This window comes from Varanus komodoensis, unplaced genomic scaffold, assembly GCF_004798865.1.
Source record: "Varanus komodoensis strain SLA01 unplaced genomic scaffold, ASM479886v1 scaffold13_1, whole genome shotgun sequence".
Lineage (NCBI taxonomy): Eukaryota > Metazoa > Chordata > Lepidosauria > Squamata > Varanidae > Varanus > Varanus komodoensis.
This window is the reverse complement of record NW_025335408.1, coordinates 7,357,796-7,373,523: the sequence shown is the minus strand read 5'-3', so window position 1 is coordinate 7,373,523 and position 15,728 is coordinate 7,357,796. Positions and strand designations below refer to the sequence as shown.

Genomic DNA, 15,728 nt, shown 5'->3' with positions numbered 1-15,728 from the left:
TTTTAGAAAGTGCTCTGTGCATGGGTGTGTGTGTGAATATTATTATGTTTGGGTGAGAGAGGGGAGATAGTGTAGCTTTGAAAATGCCATGAGTTCTTTTATCTTTTCATTTGGAGGTTTGCCAGTTGCATAAGTCTGAGTCTGAATGACTATTGTGTCAAACTAGGAATGGGGAGATCCAAGTTCAAATTCTCACTGGGCGGCCCTCGGCCAATGATCAATTCTGAGCATATCCTATCTTACAAGTCTGCTGGGTAAAGTGTGTGTGTGTGTGTGGGGGGGGGGGGATATATATGCTGTTGCCTAAATCTGAATTACTTACTTTCAAGTACTCATTTCTTACAAGTCCTAAAAGTACATCTAGGCACTATTGGTTATTGTCTCCTAACTTTTTATGGCAAGTAGCGTGCAACATCTGTAAATGATTAGTGTGGAAGGGAAGAAAGGGTTTAATCCTGAATAAGCTTCTTCATGTATAACTACCATCAGAAGAGTGTTGGACGTGCCTGTACATAACTGCCAGTCCTGTATTATCCAACAAACCTGCTGACAGTTTTTATTATTTGAAAAATATGTGTGGAAGAATTTTAACTTCAAAGTTAAATGCAAGTTCACATGCATGTATTCTTCTTCTACAGGCTGGTATAGAGGATTTGCCTTAAAAAACCCAAATCTAAAGGTAAAATTGATTCAATTTCTAAATTTCAGAAGCACATAAACTCACTTTGAAAGATTTATATAAAATGTAAAGGTACATACTCTGTGTTGCAGCTCAACATATGCCTTGGAATAAGCACAGCAGTACTTTTTCGAATGTGAAAGAAGAGCTATATCTGTAGGAAGAACTAAAGAGCCTGAGAAATACACTATATGAAAGGACAAGCCCTCTCTTGCATGCACTGACTGATGGGGAGGGGTGGAAATGTGGAAAATTAGGACCCAGTTGTAGGTCCTCAAGTGCTGTTCTATGTTTTTCAATCAGGATTTGTTCTCCCCCAGAAATCAAAGAGAAATTTAATCACTTCCAAAACCACTGATTATCCAGTCATTGCAAATATCTCCTTGGAACATCTGAATACAGGAAGTTCCATTGTAGTTGCTTTTCAGCAGCGTTTTCTGCTTTAGTCATAGATACTGCAGATTCATTTTTTTATTTCCTCACACATGCAAATGCACACCCCCACATTAATTGTGTATTTATGACATTTTTCTCTCTCTGTTTTGCCAGTTTTCTTTAACAATTCTTCTCTTTCAGGGTATCTTCCCGTCCAACTATGTTCACTTGAAAAATGCATGTGTTAAGAACAAGGGGTAGGTAGAAATTGAGTTCCTACATTAGCAAAAGAAAATCAGCTATGGGGAAATGGCAGGTTGTTGTAGTTATTGCATTTCAGATGGACATATCTATTGAAACAAGGGTCCATCACACCATGCAGCACAGGTACTTCAGAAGCTGGAATCTGTGGGTTTAGGTACCCATCTATTTTCCTCTTTTCATTTTTGAAGGTTATCATGGTACAGTGTCATATTTTCACTTGCATTCAAAGTAAAATGGTTTTGTAAACTAAACTTTGGTTAGAGAAAACAGCTGTGCAAATATAATGCTATTATATAGTTAGCTTCAAATGAAAAATGGAGGCCAGGACAGTTTCACAAGAACGATGAAAGGAATATGAAATCTGTTAGGGTACTTCTGGACTTCTGATATGGTAGCTAGTTAAGAATCATAAAAAATGAGGAATTTCTTTACCAGAATCCAGAGCAATATAGAACAGTGATCAGCATAACATTTGTGTATACTAATAGAAATGTTGGAAGGATTACTATAATTTAAAGGGAAATATAGACCATCTCACCCTAGGGTAGAAGAGTATGACCAAGTGACCTGTGCATCTGTCTGGTCAGTCTGGCCTACAGATCCTGTTGATGTGCTGCAGTTTTTATAGCTATTTGTATTTACACAGAAATGAACAGGAGAGCCTTCCCTACTGAGGATACCTTCAAAGAGAGGACAGTCCTCTGTGAGCCTTTAAAAAGAGGGCTTTCTTCAGCAAAAAAGAACACCTGGCCACTCCAGCTCCTAACCTTGATTAGAAAATAGACAGCTTATGCCTATGTTGGTACTGGGATCAACTGACATTTGTTATCTGTCATAGGATTCTTTGGTTTTTGTTGTTTTCTCTCACCTGGTTGAACCATGCTACCTTTCTGAAGTGAAAATATTAATGGAGGTTAATATAATACAGAGATGGCCTTAAATCACTACATGAACTGCAACTTTCTGGCCCTGATACAGTAGTGTTAACTAGGGGGTGCTTCCAGATGTAGGGTTTCAAGGAATTACAATCAAGAACATATAGCTGTTCCATCTTTGGATCCTTAATATTTTTTTCCTGGTAAAAAAGCTAAAAAAATCATAGGATGACTACAAATTGAGGACAGTATAATCTCAATCTGCCATGAAATTCTATGAACAAGACAGTGTGATTGCACAATAAAACCTCATCTGGTAGTACCCTAAGTTGATCCAATAAATTGCAAGATCCTGTTAGAGTAAGTCCCTTGGTCTTTGCCAGTGTGAATGGCAATCTGAAGGAAATTTGATATAGGCTCAGTAAATCCAGTTATTTTCAATGTGTGTATGTTTGTAATGTTTAATGAAATTATTGTTAATTAGGATGTTTATTTGACAAGCTATTTCTTCTGGTTGTAATAGGCAATTTGAAATGGTTGTTCCAACAGAAGATTCTGTTATCACAGAGATGACATCAACCTTAAGAGACTGGGGGACAATGTGGAAACAACTTTATGTGGTAAATCTACCTTATTATTATTTTGGAACCCAGAATTTAGTGGGTGGTGAGGGATTGGCAAAATAATAAAGCAAAGTAGTCTTCTGTATTGATGTTGCTTAGTGTCGCAAATTATGCTTGCTTACAAGCAGCAAATTCACAGGAAGATTCCTTTAGCAATATAGTAAGGTTCATATACTTTATAAAGCCATACAGGACCAGGGCAATACGGCCATCTTTGTTTGTCGCAGGCATTCCACCTGCAGAATTTGATCCTGAATGATCAAGGGAAAGTGTTGGTGGAAACACATGGAAAGTATGCTGTAGGGAAGCACGATTTGGGACATTGTGCAACATTAGCATTGATCATAGCTAATATAAGTTATCAGCTTAAATTTCTAAAATCTTAAATTTCCTGGCTTTGTGGAGTTCAAGCCAAAATGAGATTTCTTTAAATCTGGCCTTAAATCAGCAGGGGTGTGTGCATGTTTGGGGGTGCGTAAATGTTGAGATGTTAAAATTGAAGTGAGTTGGATTAATGTTAGAAATGAAGAGAATGGGGGAATTGGCTACCAAAATGTTTCAAATGTGACGTGTTTAAAGTGTCTTGCCTCAATGGACTTTGATTTGATATAAATATGTTTTAAATAGAAAAGACCCACTCTGAGTCACAAAGAAAGCAGAATGACCTTGAATTCTTCAAAGTAAAAAATACACACTAAAATGCTATTTGCATGCTAAAATGCTATTAAAATTATATAATACATAATGGAGTTGATTTATTTAAAATACTCATCCCAAACCATATGTGGCTAACCCCAGTTTTTGATTCTTGGGCAATTGCATCTGGTGGCCACTCAGATGTTTTTGCCTACTATTTCTGTGGCCATGGTCTACACTGGCAAGGGCTGATAGTAGTTGTAGGCCAAAACAACTGGAAATCTCTAGGTGGTACATCCCTGCTCTATTGAACCTTTTGCTATCCTGAATGGCTATGGACCTTTGCAGGCATTACCTTAATTCTTGGAGATAGTCTGTATTGCATCAGAGGATGTGGACAGGTCTCTAGATCATAGACCTCACCACTGTACTTGTGAAAAAGTCACATATAATTCAGGTACATAAAATGTAAATACCCCATTATTCTTATCTGCCGTAAAGGATGGAAAGAATGTGGAAGCTGGATAAACAACATGCTCAACTAATTATGGGAAATTTTGGATCATATGCATTTCTGTGCACAATGGCAAGACACATATGACTATAAAGCTTGTCTCCATGTGCCACTGGTTGCATATAGGGATTAACTTGAGTGGGACATTCTTATGAATAAGACCTATGAATGGATTCAGCTGGCACAATCATGAAAAATGTTTGCCTCTCCCATATTATTATTATTATTATTATTATTATTATTATTATTATTAACATTTCTATGCCGCCCCTTGCCGAAACCTCGGGGCGGCTTACAACATGATAAAATACATTGAAATACAATAGTACATAATAAATTACCATTAAATATAACAATACAAAAAATACATTGATTTACAAATACAAAATTAAAATTATCAGTATAAAATAAAAATATAGGAGGAGAAAGAGAAGGAAGAAGAAGTTGCCCAGGCCAGATCATATGTTTTAACAATTGAAATGATGTTTAAATAAAAAGGTCTTTACCTGGCGCCGAAAAACCAGTAACGACGGTGCCAGGCGGACCTCTTTGGGGAGTGAATTCCATAGGTTGGGCGCCACCGCAGAGAAAGCCCTCCTCCGGGTACTTACTCTCCTAATTTCTTTCATGGAGGGTTCCCGGAGAAGGGACTCTCCCGCAGATCTCAAAGGGCGGTCGGGCATATACGGACGTAAGCGCTCGTGCAGGTAGCCAGAATAAGTACATATTCTGGTGTACTTTCCTCATGGTACTCCCAGTTATTATTCCAGGGGTAGTACTAGCTTTTATCAAATTCTTTCTACATTAAGATAATATATTTGCAGAATGCTGGTAATACAGACTGCCTTGAAAATCAAGTGCAGAGATCAAACTCATTACCGAAGTAGACTATGCTTTGATCAAGTTGTAGCAGAAGTATCAAGCAATGCAGAATAGGCCTTTTAAAAAACTGGTCTTCATTTTTATGTATTGATTGGATTCACAGAACACAGGAACCCACACTCAGGGTTGAATATTGGTTGAGTGTAGGTTGTCATTAACGATGAGGCACCATGTTATATGAACCCAGCTAACGTCAACTTCTTAGCTTCTGGATCCAGGACAGGCAGAGCCATATATGTCAAATGTCATGCCGCTAACACTCTAAGAATTTGTTTATATATTTGACAGAGAAATGAAGGGGACCTTTTTCATCGATTATGGCATATAATGAATGAAATCCTAGACCTCCGACGGCAGGTATTAGTTGGCCATCTCACCCATGATAGGATGAAGGATGTCAAACAGCACATCACAGCTCGCTTGGACTGGGGCAATGAGTGAGTAAGAGATGACTGCTAAATCTGCTATTTTCATTCACTGAAGTGACTTTGTCTATGATAAGACATTTAAAAGTGCCTCAAATAATAAAGGATATTTTCAATTTTATTAATTGAAATGATTCTCGTGCATTTGTTACTGCAATTCTGACTGTATCAGTTGTGGTTCTTGAACCATGATTCTGTTGTGTGATTCCACAACCAGATCAGTTTCTGTCTAGTCAATGTGAAGGCATACTTAATATAAATCAAGTGTGGGGAGAAGTGCAGGAAGGATTTTTTGGAATCTCATGCCTATTGCTCTGATCTGAATACTTGAACACACTTGAGTTAAATCAACATGCCATGTTATCTTAGAGCAAACAAGCACATCTCTCTGTATTTTTGAGTATGAACTGCATACCACATCAAAGTATTTCATGTTGCTACTTCTAAATGCATAATATTATCACTTGTTTTGGACAATGAAAAATTCATAGAGCTGTTGATGTTGAATGTATTGATGTTGAATGTGATCTAAACACTGCTAGATACAGTTGCTGATGATTTTGACAGTACCTTGCAGAGCTGAAAAGTCAACCAGTTGCTTTTTATTCTAGACATGCTGCATACAAGGGGAAAACAAACAGAATGGGCTTCTCTTGTTCAATATTGCTTGGGAGAATGACAATGCAGGCTTAAAGCATCTAGGTGCTTGCATCCTGATTCTGGGATACACTCCTACATCAAGATTATGGGATATATAGCCCTTCTGACTCATTCCTCAAATTATGTCAGATTTTGGGGCCTTGTTTTGTATTAACTTGGCAAATGAGTGGCACAGATGCTAGAAAATGAACTACATATAGAGGGTACATTTCTAACTTGAAAAGTTGCATTATGGGAAAGGGAGGGCAGTCTTTAGCATCTATCCTTTTGTATAATAGATTCTTTATGTTCCTATATTTTACTTGTGGCTTCATCATTTGAGTAAAGTATCAGCAATTGCCATTAGGACCAGTGAGAGCTTTAGTTCCCAGCAGTCATAAAACAATTGCCTCACTCACTCTTAATTTTCAAGTTGGGCATTGGTTTCCTGCAAAAACAAAACCATTCTGACTAAATCAATGGTTTCTATGCCATAACTTAAGCTATTCTCCACTATTTGAAATTCTTTCAAATGAGGGATAAATTGTGGGGTCCCACAAAGATCTGTATTAGGACCAATGCTTTTTAACTTGTTGGTAAATAATTTGGAATTATGAGTAATTCCAAGTGGTCAAGTTTGCTGGTGATGTCAAATTATTTAGGGTGGTTAAAACAAAATGGGAGTGTGAAACATTCCCAAAAGATCTTTTCAAACTTGGAGAATGGGTATCAACATCACAAATACAGTGCAATGAAATATAAAGCAATGCATGTTGTGGCAAAAATCCCAGATTACCTATATGCAGATAAGATCTGAGGTAATGTGTACTAACCAAGAAAAGGATCTTGGGATAGTGGTGGGCAGCTCCATGAAAATGTCAACCCAGTGTTATAAGTCTGCAAAGCAGCAGACACCCCTCTGGATTGACTCCATAAAGGAAGACGTCACCTTGAAATTACAAGAGCTGAATAAGGCTGTCATAGATATGGTATTTTGAAGAGCTTTCATACATAGGATCACCATAAGTCAGAGTTGACTTGATGACACAGAACAAGAACAGTGTGTTAGGCAAACACCATGTTAGGCACAATTAAGAAATGAATCAGAAGTAAAATTGTCAGTATCTTACTTCCCTTGCCAAATCTACTGTGCAACTACATGTAGAATACTGTAGACAGCTCACTGAACCTAGAAAAGGATATTGAAGAGATGGAACAAGTGCAGGAAAAAGGTAACTAATATGATTAGGTGACTGCAGCAACTCCTGTAAGGAAAAGTTAGAACTTCTAAGACTGTTTAGCTTAGGGAAAAGGTGACTAAGAGGAGACATGGTAAAAGTGTACAGCATTATGGTATAGTATGGGAAAAGTGGAGAGGGAAACATTTTATTATTATTATTTCTAATGATAACTGGAACATGTGGCCATCCCAAGAAGCTGATTGGTGGGAGATTCAGGATACGTAAAAGAAAGTATTTCATCACAAAGCATAGAGTTAATCTATAAAAATCATTAGCACAAGATGAAGCAATCGCCAGCAGTTTGAATTGCTTTAAAATAACATTGGACAAATTCATAGAGACCAAGGCTACCCATGGCTTCTGTTCCTGACTGCTGTAAGCCACTTCTGGTAACTGAGGCAGTGTGAATGTCATTTCTCACAGGCAGTGATAGGCCACTGCATGAACAGGATGCTGGATGGAATGAACCTTTCTTATGTTCATAATCTGTGTGGATTATTTTGCTGTGGACCTGTTACTTTTGTACAAACACACAAAACATTCTAATTGATCCTTTAACTCAGCACACATTCAATTATAGTAGTCTTCTCCAACTGGCCTTCCTTCAGACATTTTTGACTGCAGTTCTCAGGATTCTTGAGCTTTGGCTATCCTGCTTTGAACTGAAGTTCCAAACATCTGGAAGAAGGGGAAGGCCATATAGCGAGGGAAATAACATATGGAGGAGAAGGCGGAGACAACGGCGGTGGATGGTAGAGTGTGGTGGTCTTATTTCATAGGATTAGGAATGTTTTCGAGTGGTGCAGATTGATGAAGGTGAATTCAGGTTATAAATAGTGTGTTGGGACAGAGTATTTTAAGGGATGTTCCTGTCTGAATGGCGAAAGCATTTTGCTTGGATTTAGCATCTTCTGTTTTCTGCATAAGTGGTTTGCCTGCCATTTATTTGTTTAGAAGCAAGGCTTCAGGCAGCTGTAGGAATTCCTGCAAGAGCTTTAATCTACTAAATCAAAGAAGCTGCGTGTACAGTTTACAAATCAAAGATACTTAAGTGTGTCTGCTGCTTGGCAGAATTATAAGCAGGTGAGCTATTCATGTTTATGCCATCTGCTAATGTATGGTATTTACTCAGATATAGGTTCCTTGCTGAATGATGGGTAGATCAGAACCCTATGAAGACAGAGTTCCTTTTTCACCTACCTTCTCACTGCATAGACATCACACCTCCACAAGTCACCCTTTTGAAATCTGTGTGCTTCAGATTGAAATTTGTGATCTAGAGACTAAGGGGCCCTATAGATCCAAGACTTGGGAACAGTCTCAAGTTCAGAAAAAGAAAGAAAAGGAACTATCACAGCCTATACTGAGAATGTCACACACAGAGAACCCTTAATTACTTGCAAATTCTATTCTTATGCTTATTTTACTGCCACCACCATCCTCTCTCTCAGATTTTTCCCCATCATTTCTTATGACATATTGAAATCATCATCATTAGTGTTTAACTTCCAGTTCTTTTATTTTACAGAGGTTAAGTATTAATGATTTACTAATCTTAGGGACTCTACTGGATTAAAAAATAACTAGGTGTATTTTTTGTTATAACAAAATGATGAAACATACTAGGCTAATTGATGTATAAATGGTAAAAGTAGTAATTGTTTTTAATAATATTGTGTGCCTTGTGGTAGACTATATTTTACAACAAAGTGTGCAGTGTGCATTGCATATTTTTCCTTTTATACTCAAGGATCTTGGAGTATTCCAGTGGAATACTTTTATCAAGTTAATGATAAATAGTATTTCATCTGGGTTCTGGAGGGTACAATCCTATGGCTCCCTTCTGAAGGGCCATAGGGTAGTGTCTGAAGGGCCATAGGGTAGTTCAGATTCCTAGCTCCAAGACTGGAAACTCAGTGCTAAGAACTGAAGCCCCAAGTTCCTTTCTTTTCAGTGTGAAGAGAACATGCTGGCTTCTCTCTAAGTTTGGGAAAGCAACCTCAGAGAACTGGCAAGGGAAGCAGTTTGGTGGATGGGGAAAAGAGGACCCTGGAGATGCCTATATATGACCTTATCCTGCAGACTCTCCAGCCTCCTTCCTTCTCTTTCCAAAATATTCCAGTTAGTGGAAGATGTAGAACAGGAGGGCAGGAAGGTGAAGATCACCTCTGCTACTCCTGCTCTGAGTCCTCGAGTTTGGGGGGGTTACATGCACTGCAACATGATTATGCTCAGCATGTGTTTTGAAGATGGTTTTCAAGGTCCTTTGTTAACTAGGCATTACATATTCACTTTCAGGCAACTGGGACTAGACTTGGTTCCAAGGAAGGAATATGCTATGGTGGATTCAGAGGAAATCAGTATTACAGAGCTGTATAGATTGGTAGGTGATAAGTCTTTTCTACTTTTCCATTAACAGAAACAACTTGTGTAGTTTCCACAATAGTTTATAGCATACAAAGGGCTGCAACACACACAATGTGGCTGTTAACTACAGTTAAGTGATTAGCACTGGGCCATGGGACCATGCACTCGCTTTTCTCTCACAGAGCTTTTCTGGACATCACTTTACCATGGTTAGGCTTTCTGCCTGACTTCCCTTAACTATAATTAAGACAAACCCCAGGGCCTTTCATTCTGAAATGCTGCATCAGGAAAGAAATAAAACATTTGGCATGCACAGGGATATCCTAGTGCTTGCGCCAAGCCTCCTGCTTATGATAGAAAAGAAGCTACTGTGTGAAAGGACTCGCATGAAATCCTTGAAGTGATGGAGTGGCAGCCATATCTCTGTGTGTGTGTATGTGTGTGTGTGTGTGTGTGTGTGTGTGTGTGTGAATATATCTTGGTGTGTAAATCCCTGAATTTCTCCTGTTCGTTGTGCTAATGCCTGATGATGCCAGATGAAAATGAATTGCTTTGGGATAATTGGGAAATCTTTTCAGAGATAAGAAATGCTCTATCTCAAGCAGGACTTGAAAGCAAAATTGTTTGGCTTCAACAAGATCCTTGCTTTGCCAGAGTAGGTGGGGGAGGGGTAAAATACTCTGTGCACAGGAAACCCAGCTACTTTTCACCAAATTACCAGTATTCAATTAGTCATCATTATTGATTCTGATCCCATCTGAAGGCCAGAGTCCAGTTCCAACCAGAGGCGAAAGCCTTCAGTCTGTCCCACCAGATGAGAGTTTGCTTGTTTTTAAACTGCCAGTAACCCAGGGAGTCAGTGTAGTTTTTGCTTTCAAAATATGTTTGTTAAAGGGTCATTGTTCACAAAAACAGAATGCTTGGAAAGAACAGTGTGAATTGGTGAATCGATGAAGTTGATAAAAACCTTTGGAAACTGCTATTTTCCTTATTGGCAAGTTATGTTGTCCTTTTCAAAGTTATTAATAAAATATGGATTCCGTGCAATAAAAGGACGATTATTTGTAACATGGTACCAAAATTATTTCTGTGGTAGAGGGAGATTCAGAATACTTATTAGAGGAATAAGAATTTTTTGAAATCTTTCCATCAACAGAAGGAGGCTGAACATACTAGAACTGAGCTGTATGTTATGGTTAAACTGAAGGTCCCTGCAAAGTTCCCTATGGGACAGAGGTACAGAAAAGAGACTCACTGAAGCTATGTGGTATAGTGGTTGGAGTATCTGATTGGAGCTGACTGGATCCAGGTTCAAATTTCCACTCAGCCTTGAAACTTACTGGTTTACCTTGGAGCAGTCCAGCCCCTCCCACCCACCATACATTCTTCCTCAATCTAACCTACCTCAGAGGGTTGTTCATATGGAGGAAAGTGGGAACGTGGGATAACCGCAATAAATGAACAGGCAGTGAGAAAATTGAGTCTCTCTGTGATTAGAAAAAATAGATGGGTCTCAAGCCTATCCAATGTCTCATTATCTCATAAGAACAACAACAAAGAGATGAAAATCATGGAGCTTTTAAGTTTACAGTACCCAGTGGACAGCATCTGGTGCTAGTGCCACATAGACAGTCCTGACTAAAATGAATGGGACTTGAGTTAATTGTAATTTAAATCTCATTTATTGCAATAGGTTTACTTTATGTGGGGCTAGCATAGATTCAGTGAACAATAATAATGCGATGTGGAACAAGAATTTCTGTGCTATTCCATAATAAGCTTTCATTTCAGATAAAAAGTTGTGTGACCTCACTGCACTTTTCTGTTGCTGCCAATGCCTAGATGGAACACCGTCATCACAAGAAAGACACACCAGTCCCAGCAAGCAGCCACCATCTCTTCATTCAGATGAAGAGTCTGATGTGTTCCAATCTGGGAGAAGAATTGGAAGTAATCTTTTCACTTTTTGATAGTAAAGAGAACCGACCAATCAGGTAGTGTTGCTATTTTCTTATAAAGAATGCAAAAACATTGCTGTTTCACCAAGCTTTACTGTTACTTGGGACAAACATAATAATCTTGCCTTTCAGATTCAGCACTTGGGTCTAATGAAGCCTATCAACACAATTCTAAATTGAATTTTTCTTGTCGAATAACTTTTTGAATGGGGTCTGGGTCTATTTATGTGGATATAAATGGCTATTTGCTTTCCAAACTGGAGAGCCCTAGAGAATGTCAAGTGACGGAAACATATGGTCAGCACAATAGCACTCACCTTCATTTTACAATACACTTCTGAAAGCTATTGAATTTTGATTTCTCTCTCTGCCACAATCCTCCGAAAGTGTATTCAGAGCATATGAAACTGGTCAGTGCTGAAAATAAGTTTGGAGGAAGTTAGAAAAGCTTTGATGTTGCAATGAAGACTTTACTTTTTCCTTGCTCAGAGTGGTCTAATATAGAAAATAGAAGTGGGTCATAACTCTGCAGTTGCCACAGGAATGACAAGCAGAGGTACGATAGGGTTTCTTCGACAGTATGTCTCCTGATCTAATCATCTTTGAACAAAACATTTCTAAACTTCAGGGTCCAATAAAATACAATTTTACTTGGGAGTAATTTTTTAAAAGTTAAATTGCGAGTAATTTTTAAAGTTAAATTCAGACATAATGGAACATATGTCTGAATAGACATAAATAGAATTCTGTGTTAATGAGGTAGAACATTTTCAAGACAAGGAGTGAAGGCAAGTAATCCATTCCTTTTTCTTATTACACAGTAGAAATGTGAATTGAACAAGGTCATACATCCCGGATGTGGAAAAATCTGTGGTCAGATGGGTCAATGTATGTTCTGTAAATTACCTGGTGGTTCATGAAAATGATCATGGTTCATGGATAATTCATGTGAGAAGGAATACTTGTGTATCACCTCAATAACCTTTGTGGCTTGCAGGTTGTGCTACTATTGCAACATAGCACATATTGTGCACTTACAGGCAATCAAAATAATGCAGCTCTCTCCATCTTATACCACAGTTTCTACAGAGATGTGTGGAAAATGGTTCTGCAGCTGTCACAGGCACCTACGGTTACAGGGTACTGCCAGTACATCACTGAGAATTGACACACAATCTTGTATTTGTATGGATTCTAGCATTTTAGTTGTGTTCCTGAAAGACTGCTTTTCTCTTCTCTTGGGTTAGCAGTCAGCTGGTTGTTCTAGTTATTTAAAAAAAATCTTGAGTATTATAATCATTTTTGGAACAGAGTTTTAAAAATGTATCTTATCTTTTTTGTCTCAACCATTTACTTTGCTGCAGCAATCTAGGACACCTCTCCCTGTTGAGATTCTTTCCTTTCTCCCCAGCAAGCTTAACCTTCTTGCAGCAGGGGGTGCCCGCCCCTTCCATAGCATTTGAACAGTTATTAAATGAAAGGTGCCATTCTTTGAGTACAGTGGCAGAGCTTAGAGCCCATCACTTACCTAAAAAATAAAATTATTTGTAATCAGGTCAGTGCCGCAATCTCAAGCATATGTATACATGGTACTATTCCACCAAATATTTGGAGTATTTGAGCTAGGAATGCCATTTCAGAAGGGCAGGGGTATGTCTCCAAAATTCTTTGATATACCTTTTCACAATTGTCTCCGCTGCCATTGATACATGTCCTGGCTACTTTTGGCTTGGCACCATTTTCCCCCGGCAAAACTGCTCCTCCTCTCTGGGTCAGTCACAGAGGAGATTCCAACCAATGAAGAAATTGCACAGTGAAGAAGTCTTTATGATGTTTCACAGATATATTTAGTTGGGTCATGTCAATGAAGGCAAATAAAAGTGACAGCAGATTAATCAATGGGTAGTGTTAGCCAATCAGATCTTGCTACATATCACTGAAGGCCAATGAGGTAAAGACAATTCAATGTAAAAGCAAGTTTCTAAAGCAAGTCCAGGGTTTCCAGCATTGTATCTGGGGGCACCAATGTACCCATGGGCACCCCTCCTATTGGCACCTACCTGGATCCCTTCTCCTCTTGTATTTTTGAGATAATTTGAATTAGTAATCTTTTATAAAACTGCGAGGCTGGTAGGCTGCAAAGCAAAGTGCTGCCCTCTAGTGCCATTTATTTGTTATATTTCAACCCACCCTTTTTCCTCCAGCAAAGTAACCAAGGTGCCTTACATGATCCTCCTCCTCCAATCCTTTTCAACTTCACAACAACCCTGTGTGGTAGGTTAGACTGAAAATCAGTGAATATCCAAGTGAACTTAATAGCCAAATGAGAAATAGAATCTGGGTTTCCCAAGTCTCAGACCAGTGCTCTAAGCACTAAAACACACTGGTTCTGAAAAAGAGTTCAAAAGACCACTTTTGTGTTTTGAACTCAGCCCCATCTCTGCCTTTTATTTTGGTTCTTTGGCAAGTTACTTCTCTTTTTGTCTCTCCAGTTTTCCTACAGGGAAATGAATGTTTTGAGACCAGCCATTCCCACCCCACCATGGCAGCCACTTTGTGAATGAGCAAGCCCTCCCTGGCAATCATTTTGTAAGAGCAGCTTCAACCTTCTTTCAAAATTTCAAACAGAATTGAAATTCAAACAGAAATTTTGAATTTTTGCCAGAAGGGTTGCGGACCGCTAAAGTATAAATCAAGATGTTGCCCTTAAGATGGTATTTCCCATAATCCCTCATCATTGGTTATGCTAGCTATGATAGAGTTGTAGAACAACCATTTGAAAATGATTGCAAAAGAGAGGTGTTGTTTGTAATTTCTGTGAATTGTTGTGAAGAGCTGTGAATACTTCAGTATGACCTGGCTTATCTGGAACTTTGTTGGTATTCTAAAAAGAAAGACTTCTGTTCAATTATAGCCGTACATTGAGCAGACCTACTGAATTCAGTGAGACTTCAATTAGTTATGACTCATATACATCCCAGTAATTTTGCTTGCCTGCTCTAAGTATGACTAAGTCCAGTTATAAACCTGTGGTTATGACTGACCTACATTTAGCGTGCAATCCTATTGCTTGTACATACCCTGTAGGCTTTGAGAGAACTGTGGAGAGTGAGAAGAGGATGGAGGGGATTTTGAATCTATTTCTCCCTTAAAAATACAAAAGAAGCTAAACCTTCCTTGTTGACTTGCCTTGAAATAAATAGGTACAGAGTGAATCGACCAAAGGCAGGTTGGGAATATGAGAATTGCAACTTTCCTTTTGCTCTCTAAACACGCATAGGATTGTGTCCCTAGTCATTTGAAAGAATTGTTAAGCGTCCCAAATTAGCATGCTGCCAGACTCATTAGTCCAAGTCCTCTGTAACATAAAAGTATCATCAGGAGTTGATATTTATATTGTTGAAATTCTTTGCACTCTGTTACTTGTGTGTTATGATAAATGCTGCTTCCTTTTATTAACCCTACATTTAGGTACTAAAAATCTGCTTGATCTGAATTCTTGAAAATATTAGCTGTGAACAGGTAAATAACCAAGTGACTATTCCCATAGCCAGTGTAAATGCACACACACACACACACACTTTTGAAAACTTCAATGGCTTCCTTGCCCAGCTAACTTTTTATTTTCAGTGGTAAGAAAATCATTAACTATGCATTGCATTCAATGAGGACAAAAGGACAGATGAGTTTATTTGCAGCACAGGGCAGAAGATATTTCTATAGTGGATAGAAATCTATGAATCTGGCCAGGTTTTGCTTCCTCTGCACTAAAAGCCATTAGCCAGATTTTAAGCTGCATTTCAGCCACTACCTGCTGAGATCTTTTTCCTGCATTTGTTTATAATGGATATGCACTTGTGTGATTTGGGGGAAAGCAGACAGCTGTCTGTAGATGGAATCCCCATTATTACCATATTAGACTAACCCTCCACTCTTATCCATTGTCAGTACTCAGTGCTTAGGACCACATGGCCCATAAAACAGAACAAAAACCACAGGCTCATGGTCGTAATCCCTTCTTTGTTAAAGCAACTGTGGTAAGCTCATTTCAGCTTGCTTGTTAACAGCAATCTTTACGCTGGTTCATTCACTGTTTATTCCCTTTGTAAGAAAATATATGTTAGATTTTTTAAAACTGCCAGCTACTTTGTACCTTAATTAATTTGAAGACATTAGTAGATAGATATTTTTTCTTAAAGTTATGGTCTAGAATATTTTTAGGAACAAGACTTTATTTATGCAGAGCTGCT

General features: G+C 38.4%; 1 protein-coding gene across 6 annotated transcripts in view; it reads left to right on the top strand.

Moving 5' to 3' along the window:
- DOCK4 (dedicator of cytokinesis 4) overlaps window positions 1-15,728 on the top strand; it is a 269,237-nt gene that overhangs the window by 93,864 nt on the left and 159,645 nt on the right. For all 6 annotated transcript variants that reach the window (XM_044422953.1, XM_044422952.1, XM_044422951.1 and 3 more), the window contains exons 3-8: window positions 639-679; window positions 1,256-1,311; window positions 2,717-2,813; window positions 5,137-5,285; window positions 9,452-9,536; window positions 11,363-11,514. In XM_044422953.1, coding sequence (XP_044278888.1) covers window positions 639-679; window positions 1,256-1,311; window positions 2,717-2,813; window positions 5,137-5,285; window positions 9,452-9,536; window positions 11,363-11,514 — 580 coding nt within the window. The remainder of the gene's footprint in view (window positions 1-638; window positions 680-1,255; window positions 1,312-2,716; window positions 2,814-5,136; window positions 5,286-9,451; window positions 9,537-11,362; window positions 11,515-15,728) is intronic.